Genomic DNA, 16,304 nt, shown 5'->3' with positions numbered 1-16,304 from the left:
TTCCCTGATTAGCTAAAACAACTAGAAACGTCGTCAACTTCCGCTTTGAGTATTTATGTGAACACACCCTGACTTATTTGCAAAAAGTGATCTACTGCCAGCTGGCATGTTATGCTGGCATGTTTTGTCGTTAAGTCAGATTTAAATAGCAATTTCTTCGAATATACAAATCACAACAAAAATATCAAAATACCATTTTAAAGTAATTTTTATTGTGAATCCAGTTATATAAGTTTTATTTTGATGGAGGTGAGAGAAATGTACTTATTATTGATTTAAAAACTATGAGTGTCAAATTAAGTAGCAGTGTGTGTCTTGTCCAGCGCTGAATGTTATGGTGCCTGGTATTGCTATTACTAAAAAAATAAGACTACATCATCTAGATTACTTCTAAGCCCGCATATATTTGTGAAACAAGTCTCAAGGGAGGAGGCAAGTTGGTTTTATTTGGGTGGTTGTCTGATTTGATCATGATATTTATTTGGGTCATCATTTTATTACATTTTTGTTTACTTTCAGATTGGGGTAGAATGTTGGGCAAAGTCTGTCAGTTTTGATGACAAGCGTTTCATTAGTTGAGTCTAGTCTAGAGGGTTGTAGCCTTGTGAAAGCCCTATCTACGCCTTAAGCAATTTTGTTAGAATCATCAGCTCTAGAAAGGTTGTTGACCAGGACTGAGGAGGCCTCCCTCCTACAGGTTTTATATCAGAGTTTTCCTTCTCCTAGATGGATGACCTGACAAGATCTATGGGTTCATCACATCAAGAAGGGTAACCATGCACCTGGCTATTACACCAGGTATTTCTGCACCCCTGCATGGATGAAAATAATATCTTACTCAAAGTTTTGCTCTCTTCCAAATATTGAAGATAGTTTACCCTCTAACAATAAGAAAGTGTGTATCTAAGTATGGTGAAAAAAACAATCTGTTATTAGTAATTAATTTGTTTTAAATGAATAAAATATTAATAAAAGCATACCTGGTTAATATAAGGAAAATACAAAGCAAAGAAACAAAAGAAATTGTGGGATTGAATTTACACAGAGGTTACATACAACATGGAGAGATAAATGTACTTAGCTTGGAGTTCTTCAAGCGACCCATAATAAAGTCAGGGACCTGACAAGTTTTTCCCATTCCTGCCTCCACCCAATTCTCCTACACCACTTTAGGTTTTTTAGAATGAAAAAAAGAAAGTATGCCTTGAGTTTACTTTCAGCAGCTTCGGAAATCTTCTCTCATTTTGTCCTTTAGTTCTCACATTCCATGTGTGATGTTTCTGACAATAGGGAAAGAATTGCTGTTTTCTAGATTGGAATCTATCCATCTAACATTTATCGTTGGCTAGTTTTTAACCTTAAACTGTTTTTTTTTTAAAGCTCCTTACATCAAGTGGCTTTATGCTTTGTCTGGAGAGATTCCCATGAAAAAAAAAAAAAAAAAAATCAGTTTGGAAGAAAACATCCTGATCTTTTGAATAAGAAAATATCCAATAAATTTGATACGATTTCGTTTTGTCTTTATATGAACACTTTATTCCTCTGCTTTCATTGATCAAATCCAAAAAGGTGTCTTTCAGTTCCATGAACATATATGACTGAATTTAACAAATGACTTTTCAAATGGTTATATTTCTTCTAAGTACCACATACAACTTTGTTTATATATGTTTTACTATCTACGGTTTGACCAGATTGTGCACAGACTTAAGCATTCTCATGATCGTTTTCTGAGCCTTACTATTTCTATGCTGGCTCATGACAAATTGGATTTTATTCGTGACACTATCACAACAAGATTGCCCTACAGAGACAACAGACTCTATCCGGTTTTGTTTTAAACAGAGAACTTCACCTACTCTTCGCCTGTATGGTAACCCTCCATAATATGAGACAAGAACAGATGCTACACTTTGACCAAAGTGGACCTGGAACTGTGCAAGACAGGAGCATTCAACTCCATGAGGGATTATACATACCCTCATACCTACAGCACTTAGTATTCCCAATTGGTCACCCATCTGGTACTGGCCAGGCTCAACGTTGCTTAATTTCAGTGAACTAATGAGAAGCAGCGTGTCAATGTGATTATGCTGTATACATTTATGCATATATACACATAAATGGTCTTCTCAAACTTTTTATGGACTCAATGTTGACACACTTGTCCTATAATAGTGGACCTTCATTCTACAAATACACATGCTGCTTTTTCAATTCCTTTTTTTGTTTAATGTTTTGTCTTCTTTGAACAAACCTAAATGAGTTATTTCTATTTAGTTTGAAATCATTCTCCAGTTATATTCTCATTTTCATACCCTTTATATCATTTGTAACAATTGAAAAGATATTTATTTTTTTTATGATTAAAGAATCGAAAGAAATGAACAAGACTTACTTTTTGACGCATCCTCTTGGATTTGGAATTTGGAAAACACCTATAAATAAATCAATTATTAATGTTAAGTATTAAGTGAGAGAAGAATTGTTGAAGATAGATGTGTAGTTTTTGAATGAATAGTTTTACTATTAAAAAAAAAAAACAATTTCAATGTAATTAGTTCAATATTTTTTTAGAATGTTGGAATATTTAACAAACCAAGACAAACCAAGTGTGCTGCATAAAGTAAATCCAATACTACTAACTGTTCATGACTGGATCACGCACTGTGTAGGCCATTTTTACTTCTTCAGCATCGAACCATAACGACTGGTTGAATTTTTCTGTCACTTCTTTAACGACTGCATCATTCCAGCTGTGTGAATTGCATCCAGCAACTTTACTTGCTAAAACAAATTTCAAAATAACAATTACAATTTTGAAATGAACCTATGTAACAATATGCACAAAGAAAATTTAGAACAAATAAATGTTCAATTAATTATAAATGTCTTCATTTTCAATCAGGTGAAAAAATATAAATACATAAATTTGAAATGATTAAACACTATCATGGTGTTGGCATACAAAATACTGCCCTACCCAGCATTGCCCAGAGGTCTTTCTATTCACTGTTTTTTTTCTTTTTAATTAAATTTTTTTTTTTTAATGTGACTGAAAATTCAATCTAATTAGAGTATTGTTTGATTCTTAAACTATTAATTGAACTGTTATAAAACTATAACTACTTTTATTTGCGTAATATTATTCTAATCTATTTATAAAATGATTGGATGTAAATAGCATTTAAAAACGTTTTACATAAAAGTTTGCTTTCAAATTCCTTCGATTTTTAGAGGGTCACTAAATTTTTTTTTTTCAACTTTTAACAAAATATCAAAATAGCTGACTTATGAAGAAACTGATGTATTTTTACGAATTTCATTTCATATTTTCTGTTATTGTATTTTTTATTTCAATAAATATTCAATTAATAACAAAAAACAACTCCATACCGAAATTACATCGACACAAAAAATATACACACAAAGTGGTCCTATAATCTTAATATAGAAGTTTAATTTTATTTAATTAACATTATACTATAGTACATGTTGAGAGATAAATAAACTTAAATCTTGAGTAGGTTAGAAAGAAAACAAAAAAGAACAAAACTAATATGAATAATTGTGTTAATGAAAATGAAAAGAAAGAAAGTTACCAAGTTTTAGAATTTCCTTGACAGATTGCTGTGGTACATGATTGATATGGAAATGCCAAGAACTAGATCCAGTTCCTGTTGAGACTGTAATTCCAGAGCTTTTTAATTTGATCTTTTGTGCATTGTCTAGCATCAATTCATAGTAGGATACACTAAGGAAAAAAATATACAAACAATCAAAAATAAAGGAAAGACAATACACACACAATGGCTAGAAATTATATGCAAATCATAAAACATTAAGTATTTTGTGATTAAGTTTATTAAATCTGTATATAACTGCTTTATAATCAAATTAGATTGTAAAAAAAAAAAAAAAAAAAATTTAAATTAACAGAAGTACAAAAGACCGTGTTGCTTCATTTACTGTCGTTTCAAAATTTTTTATAGACCAATCTGTTATCAGCAAGGTGGCCAGTCGATGTATGAATCTTCTACAAATCCCTTTTTTGTAACCATATTTTGGTGAACTTCAAAGTATGATTTGCTGCATTGTCTTGCATAAATATCAATGATTTAGCTAAAGGTTGGTTACCAAAAGGTTTTTCTCTAGGAAATCACAGTCAAATACAATCAGAGTTCATTTTCATTCACTCCTCAATTTTAAGATGCATAAACTCACTACCAATAATACCTTTTCATATCAGGATTCCACCTGCACCTTGTTGTTGTTTAACAAATCTTGAATCATATTGCTTACAGACTCAAACCTAACCTTGCATCCATCCATCAGACCAATCAAGATGAGAAACAAGGCTCGTTTTGTGAACAAGATTTTCTTTAAATCAGTTTCATATATTACTCATTTCACTCAACTCAATTTTCAGTATGTTTCTTAGTTAATATGGACTTCCTGATTCTACTCTTGACATGAGCAAAACTGATTCCTTGCATCTTGTTTTTCTTGAAACCATAGGAGCTCCAGTGGCCAGAAATATTTCTTAGGATTTTCTCTTCGGATCTGTAACATATCTGTTACATAGTTGTAAATTCAGTTTGAAATTTTTACATACTTTGACAAATAATCCCTTTTTAAAGTCTTTGGAATTTCAAGTGAAAACTTTAATTTTTCTTATTATGCATTTCATCACCTTTTAGTTCTTTTCAGCAAAACATTAAGCCTCATTTTAGAGCTTGGAAATAAAATGCAATAATTATAAAAGTTCAAATTTCTGTCTGATTATTTTTTTTACTGTTACAATAAATTGCATACCAAAAACCTGTTACATCATTAGTACTTGTATCTTTATATACACTTTATATATTATCATAAAGCACACATGTATACTTTGTATGGACAGAAGTATGTAAAATCAACTCATGAAAAAAACAATACAGAAATTTTTGACTATTGATTAATCTCAGACTGACTTAGTTGGATATCCAAATCTAAGTATATTTTAATTGGGATCGAACAGTTTTGATGATCATGTAACTTTATACAGTAAAAAAAATGAGGAGTGCCATAGCTCTCTTCGCATTAGACGATTTTTCCTGTAAATTTTTTTATTCCTATTGAAATGCAGTGGTTAATTTTAAACACATTTTTGTTCACAATGCGTTCATTTGTTCAAAATCTCTACATGTATTTCCACTGTTTAATTAATTTGAAGTTTGTTAATAGAAAAGAAATCGTAAATGATGCAGTATTCCTATGTCTGAATTATGGCCATGAGCAAGTGTAATTTTTGTATTCATTTAATTTCAGTTTTTTTACGTGTAACTTTTATTATCATTATTTTACTAATAGATCACCAATTATCAAAGTTAAAGAGATTTTCAGTTAGACAATGATTGCCACCACAGATAAATTGATTAGCTAAGAGGAGGATTCAATAATTATTTGTTTATATAAAATTTTAAGGTTCCGTCATGATGTTCCACAGATTGGATGTTCTAGGAAATAAACTTTGTTCATGTAAGTTCATTTGTCTTTGATATAGAGAGGAAAAAGAAAAAGTTCATTGCTGTGGTTCTAGCTAGAAGTTTTGCTATGAATATTTTTCAGGGAAGAAAGGGGATCAGGAATTGGAGCTCTGTCAAGCACCTACCATGAACATAACAATAGAGTAAAGTGACTAACAATAATTCTTTGTGCAAAAGAAAATATAGAGAAGAGATCATACTCCACTAGATTGCAAAGACAGTTTTGTACTTTGTCAAGGCAAGTGAGCAGTGCTGTGAGCAGCAGCTCCATCTTAGGACAACCTAGTTCTTATACAGGTAGAGGATTGCGTCAGAAGTGAGGTACTTTCTGGAATGGTAGACTGATCCAATAATTTTCTAAGGACCTTAACAACAAATTTGATGCGAGTCTCCAATTTCAGATGTGGAATGAAAAACAGTCGTAGGCTTATTGGAGGAGAGAGACATTCATTTGAACTGGGGATAAAATAGTTGTCATCTGCAATTCAACAAATGATCTCAGAATAGGATTTGGAAAATCATTTATGAAGATCAGGAAGGCATGCGCTTCCGACTTCTGCCCATTGACAACTACTTTAATAGACTATCAAAGAAAAAGGATTTAATGATTGAGAAGATATTTTCAGATATGCCATAGTTAATAAGCTTCTGGAGCAAACCTTTGTGTTAAACTATCAAGGGATTTTGATATAACAAGAACTATCACTTTAGAGACAAAGCCCTGTAGATTCACTGATCCTGTGTGATATCAGTTAACACATCAGCTGTTGAATTTGTAAGACAAATTCATATTGCTTATCACTCATTAGTTCATTTTTGTTAAAATAATAGACAACTTGATTTATTACAAACTCAAGCAACTTACTTATGACATACAGAGGACAAATCTCCAGTAGTTTTAAATACTGGACAGATCAATTGAACAATTCTGTTAAGATAAGAACTATTTATTTATTTTTGAAATAGTATGATGAAATATTATCAGATCAGTTATCTTGTTGACATCAGAAAATCTTGTTTGGGGCATTGTCAAACAGTTATTCAAATATCACCTAGAGTTTGTTTTTTTTAGTCACGGACATTCTGTAGATAGGTAGCAAAGGAGGGAATTTGCTGTAGAGTTCTTTGCAAAAATTTTCGCTTCATCAGATGCTGAGATCACCTGTGATATATCGAGGATTTTTTTATTTTTTTATTACATTTTCACCCCAAACAAAGCACATTGCCACTTTGGTGTAGGGTGCTACTATCAGGGGCAACAACTACTGGGGTACTATGTTGGGATTTTGGCAGCAAGATGTCGGTTCACGTTACACTTGAACTTCTGCATGTCAGTAGAGTTGGGGAAGCAGGGACCTGGAATGGAATTCCAGTCTAGCGGTTCTGGGGAAGAAACTACTGGAGTAGAAAGATCTTTTACATCTACTGTGTGGGGGTGGGATTTAGCTGCCTGTCAGGTTTGTCGATGCTGTCTACGTCGTGGGGGCACAAGTGTCTGCAGTTCGCCAGAGCATTCACCATTAAAATACTTGTAGAACAGGCAGAGGGATGCAACATTTCGTCAATGGGACAGAGGTTGAAGCTTAGATGACAGTTCAGGGCCTATCAGATTGGCGACTCTCTTTTGAACCTTGTCTAGGAACGAGAGACTAGTAGAAGATGCACCAGCCCAAATGTGACAGCAATACTCCATACATGGGCGAATGGTGGCCTTATAGAGGTACAAGATACTTTCGGGTGTTAGTAGTTTTCTAGCACGGTGGAGAGAGCCTATCTTCTTCGCAGCAGCCCTGGCAATGCTTTTAATGTAATTGTTCCAACTCATGTTTCCTGTGAACGTTAGGCCAAGCAGTTTGAAAGATGTACTCTCAGATAAAGAGTCAAAGGCCATTGCTATTGGTGGTAGAGAAGGTTTCTTGTAATTATTGAAAGAAACCAGTTTAGTCTTGGCAGCATTGAATGTGACCATCCATTTTTGTCCCCATTCCACAACAGATTGGAGATCATCCTCTAGTGTTTCTGCCATTTCTTTAGAGATGTGTTCATTTGTTTTCCTGTTGTGTCTGTTATAAAGCGTGGTATCATCAGCATATATACCCATCTATGTCAGGGAGGTCATTAATGAATATTAGGAACAATAGAGGTCCAAGGATAGACCCTTGAGGCACTCCCGCATTTATATCATTGTTTAGATGTACGACTGTCAAGGACAACCTGGATTTTTCTCTTACCTAAGAAGGATTTAATTATGTTAAGTATTCTACCAGTGATATTCTTTGATCTAATTTTCCTGAGGAGACCCTCATGCCATACCCTGTCAAAAGCCTTAGATATATCTAGAGCTACCGCTCTGCCCTCCCCTGCTTTGTCCAGTGACTGGTATATACGTTCAGAGATTACAGCGAGGATGTCTGCTGTGGAACAGGCTTGTCTAAATCCATATTGTTGATCAGTCAGAAGCTTAGCATCTGTAAGGTGACGGACTAGAGCATGGTTAATTATGGTCTCAAATATTTTGGCGAAAAGTGGAAGGAGGCTAATGGGGCAATAATTTGATGGGTCAGTTCTTTTGTCAGAATTCTTGAATATTGGTACCACAGAAGCAGTTTTCCAACAGCCTGGAAAGCAAGATTCATTAAGGCATTTGTTGTAGAGTTTGGAGAGAACTGGAGCTACTTCGGCTGAGCACTTTTTTAATAGCACAGCTGAGATGAGATCGGGTCCACATGCTTTTGAAGTGTCAAGGTTTTTTATGATAGCATGCACCTGAGCAGGGGTGATTTTTAGATCATCTAGCATGATGTCTGTCCACAAAGGAAAGTCAGGTAGGGGGTGTTTAGAAGGGTCCAGTGTGGAGTTTGAGGCAAACCGACTGGCAAGCATATTAGCCTTCTAAGTTGCTGAGCAAACAACCTCGTGATTGTTGGTTAGTGGGGGAATTTTTGATTGCCCATTATTTACTACACTGTTGTAGATTTTCCAGAAGTCACGAGTTCCTAATTTTTGTGCTTCCATTAATGGTTTCAGTAAATTCTCTCTTAGCTATCGCTATTTCTTTCTTAATGTTACTTAACATTAATGTTACTTCTAGCTTCTATTTTTGTGATAGAAGTTATACATCTGTTCAGGATTCTGTTATTCTCTAAAAACTGGAGCCGAGCCTATTTAGATTGTGTATATGACTGTTTTTATTTTATTTTTTTTTTTTTGCAGTAGTTTCAAGCAAATTTGAAGAGGTCTTTGGTTTAAAAGCATTTCTTTCATTGAAAGCAATTGAAATAGTGGTTTCTGTGCGCAATAGAGGTAGCACATTCAAGGTGCACTTCTAGTCTGAGGTTGTGATTGAAGTCTTGAAGTTTTGTTCAGGACCTTGTTTATTATTCTTAGACTCATTTAAAAAGGGAAAAACTGATATCAAATAAAACTGAATTTCAATAGTTTATGCAAAGTGAGTTTACAAAGAGCTGATTTTTTTTGTACATAGGAGTCACCACTTATCAAGGCCCAGAGACCACTCAAGGATAAGGGTTAAAGAGTGTACAGTGTAAATGGGACAAAATCATAGTAATCGTTAGTAGTGAAAATTTGGTAAATTGGATTACTTAAGGGGATGCCTCATCAAGAACTTGTTTACATTGGACTTGAAAACGGCCATATTGTAGTCAGCTGGAAAGCAAACGGAAGAGAGGTCCACAAGTGTGCAGTTCTAAGAGAGAAGCTTTGTTCATGGAATCTACGTTTAGGTTTAGGCACAGATAACGAGTGGGAGAAATTATTGATAAGTGTTTTTAGCTAGACGAGTTTGGCAATGGAGGACTATAAATTGGAGCTCAGACAAGTACTTGCCATAACAGTAATGATAAAGCAGAGACAGGCTCACAACGTCTCTTCTATGAGAAGGAGGTTGCAGGGAAGAGAAAAGGGCATCCTCTACTAGGCTACGAAGTTTATTTTTAACTCTATCAAGGCAGGATAGGCTGTTTTTTAGCAGCTCTTGCCCAGATGTGGCAAGAATACTCCATCCTTGGATGTACCAGCCTCTAATATAGATAGAGAATTGCATCAGCAGGTAGATATCTACTGGATTAATAGAAGGATCCTACCATTTTCCCAACGGATTTGATGTACATGTTTCATTTCAGATCAGGAGTAAAGGTCAAGCCCAGAAGCTTGACAAAACATGGAGCCTCCCAAAGACGAGAGCCTCCCCAAGACGAATATAAAAAACTTCGGTTACCATGGAAAAAAAAAAAAAAAAAAAAAAAATACGTTTTAAAAGGGTCCAAGATAATTAAAAAAATAAATAATACCACGAAAAAAAAACAAAAAAAAACATTACACGATCACAGAAATGCGAACAAAACGAAAAAAATTTTTTGAACACACGCACACAGAAAACTGAAGTTTACAAGAAAATATTAAAAAAGAAAAAAAGAAAAGGCCGATATGCCGTAATGAATGAGAAAAGAGATACAGTCAGTTCAAAAAAACAACCCACGAATATTTCATTCATAAATAAAATAAAAACGAGAAAAATTTTTGAATACGGCCACACACAAATAGAAAATAGGACAGTGCGTCATTCATAAGAATGTGTGTTAACATCTGAATTGTTTAGAATTAAACTGTCAATCATAATAAATAACAATTTAGTGTCAAAAGTCGAAAGTACTTTTAAAATTCTTTAGTATTAAAAAAATAAATAAAATACACTATAAAAAAAAAAAAAAAAAAAGAAGGATGCCGAAATGAAAATCAAATTCATGCATTGTGAATATTTTCGGTTTTTTAGTATGTTTTAATTGTTCTAGGGACAATTTTTTTGTTTTGTGTTAACGGACTTTTGAAATGTATAATGTAACAAATTTTTATTTTATTTTTCTTTGTTTTGTTGCAAAATGTTTAAATGTATTAAGGTATTTTCTTTTGAAAATGTGTTGATGTTGAACCATACTGTAAATTTGTACTTAATGTAAATGTTATTGTTTTCACAGCAGGAATTCAAAGTCATCAGTAAATATACATTAGGTTTAAACAGTCTAGGAGAAAATAAAACTAGTTAAGACGTATGGTTGGCTTACAGATTCAGTTAGAATTTTAGAAGGGGGACAAGAATTAAAATTACGTAAACGGGTATTTAGAGATTTTAGATGTGATAAGCCGTAAGAAAGATGTTTTTTTTGTTGTTTTTTTAGCATTTGGTTTTTGTTTGTTTTTTTTAGAGATCCTATAATTTTTTTCCAAGAAAAGTGACTTGGTAGGGATTGATAAGCACAAGATGTGCCCCTTTTCGAAAAATTTGGGAACCTGTGTTAAGTGCTTAAAATAAGCTGGTCGCACGTAACGACTCCAAGCAAGTGGTAAGACTTGGCTTAATTAATAAACAGGCGTTGGAAAGAATACAAAAATTCTTAAGGGGACCAGTAAACCGACTAAACCGATGATAGGTAGTCCCGAGGCAATCACATAGCTTAATGAGGTGGAGACAGGCAAAAATATACCGTAGATTACGCAAGAAAGATATAACCTTGTATTTTTTTTTTGTAGAGACGCATGAATGTGGGATATATCTGCTGGATCTTAGAAGCTCTGGTGAAAGAGAAGAAAAATCACAAAAAAATCGGGCTATTAGATAGAATTTAGTGCGCAATTAAGGTGTTGTGGAGCAAAAGGTGTTAGTTAGTTAGGGTGATATTTCTAAATCCTTGTCGAAGTTTCAAGAATCCAAGCGAGGAAATCCGAGTGAATCCGTATGATAGAAAAAAGGTATATCTTGATAGTTAAAGCCCACCAAGAAGATTGGTTATGAGCTTTAGTATGTCCTGTATAAGATAGTTATAGAATAAAAAACAAAGCCATACTTGATAAGACTAACCATGCGGAAAGAGACGATCAGGACACTTTTGGGACGAAGGGAGTCGTCCATTTCGAGGGAGGTGGAAACCTTTAGTCTACGGCATATGGGTGGCTAGAAAGTAGCTGATGTGAATCATAGGTAAAAACCCTACACCCAAAAAGTAAATTCCAAGAAGATTAGAAAAGTTCTGATCTTACAAAAATATAATAATTGTGAAGTCGGCCGAGGAGGGCTGACTAAAAGAGATTTTTTTTATTAGCCTGATCTTTCCTAGCCGTGTGGTTGTGTAGATGTAGAAAAAAAAGATATGTACTAAATTTAAAAATGCATACATTTTTTTTTGTGAAATATGGAAGGGAGGGATGTTACATGATAAGGGCTGTTCCCCTTTCATGTAAGTATAAAAATAGAGAGATTTAGTTAAAATGAAAATGAAATAGAATAGACGAAATTCGAACCTCATAATTTAAGTTTAGAAATAGATTACGAGAGAGAATTAGCAAATGGAATGTAAAACAAACCATTGTTTAGCTTAGAGATAAAATAGTTTTAAGAAAAGGAATGCAACTATAGGATAATTTAATAAACATGTTTTTAACATATTGGAAATATAGATTACTGGGAATATAGGTTAAAATTCCTTTTGTAAACAAAGAAAAAAGTTTTGGACACGCATTTCCAGAACACGTGAAAGAAGACACATGTTTTAACATGTGTATGACGTCATGGAAAATGGGAAGTTCTCGATATAGTTAGAAACTTTAGAGTTAAGCAGGGGGAGTCTGAGAGAGAGTCTGAGCATGAGAGACGACAGTCTGGAGTCCAGACATGGACAGTCGAACGTCTGGAAGCGAGACGGTCACCTTTGAAACATAGAATGTAAAACTTTGAATTCTTGACTAAGAAAACCACGACCGGTCGGAGAAGAAATAAACCCATCATGTGTTTTTATAAACGTCGTCTGTGTTGTAATTCTACCAAAAGGTAAAGTGAAAATTGTCATTATATGTCTTATATATCATGTGTTTTAAAATGTCTTTAAATACACAATGTCTCAACACTCAAAGAGCTTCTACACTTTTAAGTATGAACATTTTATAAATATGAATCTCTTCATAACACGAACACAACAACATCTCTCTTAATAACTCTCTCTCTCTATCCATTCTCTAACACTGAGAAGGAGATGACGATCACCTGAATTCTTAAATACATGACATACTGATGAGATTTTCCAAGGTGTTGGGAAGCAATTCTCCTTAAGACAACACTTAAATAACTTTGTAAGTATGGGAGTTAGTTCTTGTTGAAGCTTTTTCAGCACTATAATTGGAATGCCATCAGGGCCAGTTGCTTTACTGGAATCAAGGTTTTTGATTAACTTGATAACTACATGCACAGATATTTGTATGTCACATAGAACGTTTTCTGATACAGGAGGAAATACAGAGGGGCTTGGTCGCATAGGATAGAATTAGCTGCAAAGTTCTTGGCAAAGAGTTTGGCTTTGTCTGATGCTGATTGGGATAGAGCACACACTTCTGTTCAGGATTCTGTTTGCTATTTGCCAAAACTGGTGGGAACCAAGCCGCTGCTCAGCCACTTTGGACTTGATAGACTGAGTATACAACTCTCATGTGCTTTATTACCCTTTTACAGTGGTTGCTGGCAGACCTGAAGGTGGCTTTAAGTCTCAGTACATCTGTTATGTTGAAGGCAATGGAGAATGTGTGTCCAATGGCAGCAGCACATTCTGGGGAGAACCACAGCTGGCTGTTAGGTTTTTGCTGAAATGTTTTCACAGGTATGAAACGGTCTATGCCTACAATTAACCATTTTGTCAGGTCTGATACTATAGAGGACACATCCTATTAAAACATGGAATGTAGAGGTAGATCTGATATAAATGTACAGAAGCTATCCCAGTCAACCATAGAGTATCGTTATACTGTATGATGGAGAGGTACGTCTGAGGATTTATTACATTTCATTTTTATCTTAACTGATTCAACAGAGTGGTCAGAAGATCCCAGTGGAGACAGAAAGGAAGATGAACATAGCTCAGGGCAAGTTGTGAGAAAAAGGTCTAGGAGACTTGCATACTGACCGTCAGTGTGGAGCACACAGGTGGGTTCAAACAATCTGAGTGAGATCATAAGCAATGGAGAAATCGTGACAGAATCTCCTCTCATCATCTGTCTTGTTTGAGTGGGTTAACCATTCCACATTGTCAACAGTGAAGTCTCCACAAACGTGAATGTTAGCCAAAGGATGAGCAAAATAGGATGTGGTCAATTTTCTCAGATATGCCCTTAAAGATAGTAACTCCGCAGTTGCGGGGGCGATAGAGAGCAAATATAAACATAGTGGTGTGAGCAAGTGCAACTCGGAAGAACATATAGGGTAATTAAGGATCTTCTCTGGAGATGTCTACCACATGAAAAGCTATCTTTAATATAGGCACATATTCCATGGCGATCTTTGTGGTCAGATTTTGATGTTAATTTAGAGTATACTTTAATTACAAACTAATTTAGGTAAATAGTCGGTCCAATGTCAGTTTCACTTAGGAATAATGGGTCTGGTTTGGTCTCCTGTAATTGGGTTTCAACCTCTGGAAGGTTGGAACATAAACCCCTGATGTTGGAGAGGGAGACATGGTAGGGAAACTAAGAAATACATTTTTTTTTTATAACATCTCATATGGTAAAGCCGTAACAATTACCCACTAATATGGCATTGAGAAGCCCACTAGAAGTTACTGCATGGTTCAGAATCCATTCACCAAGTGGCAATATAGCAGCCCCAGTACTTTGCAGCTGCTGATAAGACAGCCCCCTTAGTGGTTAATCAAAGGTTTGGGTCCCTGACTATCAGCCCAGTTAAAATGTTTATCTTCAGCACCCTTATTAGTGACATGGCTACAAGGATAGACATAGAAACGGAAAATTTCCGACATCTCTGGCAAAATACTGCCAACCTAAAATACAGCCGTTTTTTAATAATTGAATTATTTCTTCAAAGAATTTTATTTCAATTTTAAGTAGCAATACATACAGACAATAAAACGCTATGGATAATCACAGATTTCAAGAGGGTTCTGTAACAATTGTTAGATTTTAAAAACAGATACACTTTAAGTCCTCAAAATACCACCGTTTGTTAGGAAATAAATATGCTTTCAAATGACTTAAGTAATATACATTATATTTTTTAAGAGTTTTAAGCAAACAAAGTGATAAAAATATTATCATAAAACAGCGTTTTCGATAAGGTTTTATAATGACCCCCCCCCCACCCCACAACACACCGATTTGTAAATGCTCGCATGGCATTTGTACTAAGAATTTTGTCATAAAACTTGGAAACTAACTATAATAGATTTCACTTAATAGTTTAGGGTATCCAAATACTTTTGACTACTCATTTTTTTTTTGCTGTGTTAAAAAAGACAGCAACATGATGAGTATTGAAAATTTGGAAAATATTTTCTTCAGACACTCACTGTTAAATCAATCTTTTTACTGTTTTTATCCATTAAAAGTAAAATTGCATGTTATTTTCTTTTGCGGTAGCTAGCAATTTCAAATCACGATACTTGGAAAAAAAAATCATTCTTTGTAGTAAGGAGCGATCAGCAATAGTATCAGTATAAAGAAACCATTGCTGTAAACAAACGGTTTTAAACTTTATTCCAGGGTGAATCAAAAAAAATCAAAATATGAATAAAAAATGTTACATATTTTGTTATATATACACACACACTAGCATTTCAGCCCAGCGTTGCCCGGGTGTTTGGATGTGTGTGTTGAGCAAAAAAAAAAGTGGTAGTAGGAAGGCAGGCTCGAACCCGTACTACAAAGGAGGAAAAGAACGGGTAAAACCTAACGTTTATGCTGTTACGACCACCGCCAAACCGGAAGCGACATTTTTTAAAATTAAGGCCAGACAATCTAAAAATATCAGCGAAAAAAGTAACTCCCCCCCCCACCCTGTAGAAAAGTGAAGGGGAAGATAATGTTTTTAGCCAATTTTTCGATATTTGTTGTATGAAAGGTCGAATTTTAAAACGATACTGATCTTGGTAAAATCCGTCGCCTTTATTGAAAGTTTAAGGCAGACATACAAACAGACATACATACATTTATATATTGTTAACTAAAAATCGACCCAAACTGATGAAAAAGCTTGCCCTATCTCTGAATACCCTTTCTGTAAAATGTAAAATTTCAAATATTTAGACCAGAAATTGTCTGAGTAATTTGGAAGAGACCGCAGAGGTCAATTTTATTAGCTTTGCCCCTATTATGAACCCTTAAAATTTATTGTTTTGGGCTCAAATCAAGTTATTAAGTTAGATCCATGTCCAAGGAACCTATATCCAAAATTTCAAGTGCGTACATCCAAAATTGTCGGAGGAGTTTGGTAGAGTTCACAAAGGTCAAATCGTTGAACTTTGACCCCTTAATCACCAAATTTCTGGCCCAAAACAGATCACATCGATTTTCCTAAATCTCAGTACCATGTATATCAAATTTCAAGTCTAGACTAAAAATTGACAGAGTTATTGCGTAGGGAAACGTACACGGACACTTTTATATATTATAAATATATATATATATATATATATCTATATAATACTAAAACTCTATGGATCTTGTATGTTTGCAATCAGATTTCCGGTTTTCAACATCCGGTTGCGCATGCGTAAATAGCAACGTCTTCAATCCGTTATTCCAATTCCGGAATTTTTATATCGCTTTTAATACAAACAATTTCATTTAATTTGATCAAATAGTTTTTTTTTAACGGCTAAAAACATTCAACTTCGTAAAGTCTGTCGCAGTTTCAAAAAAACTTCTCCCTTTTAAAAAACAAAAGTAAACAAACAAGAAAAACAACACTCATTATTAATAGAA

The 16,304-nt window shown here is 34.3% G+C and overlaps 1 protein-coding gene across 3 annotated transcripts in view; it reads right to left on the bottom strand.

Moving 5' to 3' along the window:
- LOC145256431 (NAD kinase 2, mitochondrial-like) overlaps positions 1–16,304 on the bottom strand; it is a 198,186-nt gene that overhangs the window by 59,279 nt on the left and 122,603 nt on the right. For all 3 annotated transcript variants that reach the window (XM_080115346.1, XM_080115338.1, XM_080115328.1), the window contains 3 exons: positions 3,603–3,754; positions 2,647–2,787; positions 2,399–2,438 (listed from right to left, as the gene is read on the bottom strand). In XM_080115346.1, coding sequence (XP_079971472.1) covers positions 2,399–2,438; positions 2,647–2,787; positions 3,603–3,754 — 333 coding nt within the window. The remainder of the gene's footprint in view (positions 1–2,398; positions 2,439–2,646; positions 2,788–3,602; positions 3,755–16,304) is intronic.

The sequence above is a fragment of the Euprymna scolopes genome, chromosome 3 (assembly GCF_053919585.1).
Source record: "Euprymna scolopes isolate OS-2025 chromosome 3, ASM5391958v1, whole genome shotgun sequence".
In the NCBI taxonomy this organism is placed as follows: domain Eukaryota; kingdom Metazoa; phylum Mollusca; class Cephalopoda; order Sepiida; family Sepiolidae; genus Euprymna; species Euprymna scolopes.
This window is presented reverse-complemented; position numbering and strand designations above follow the sequence as displayed.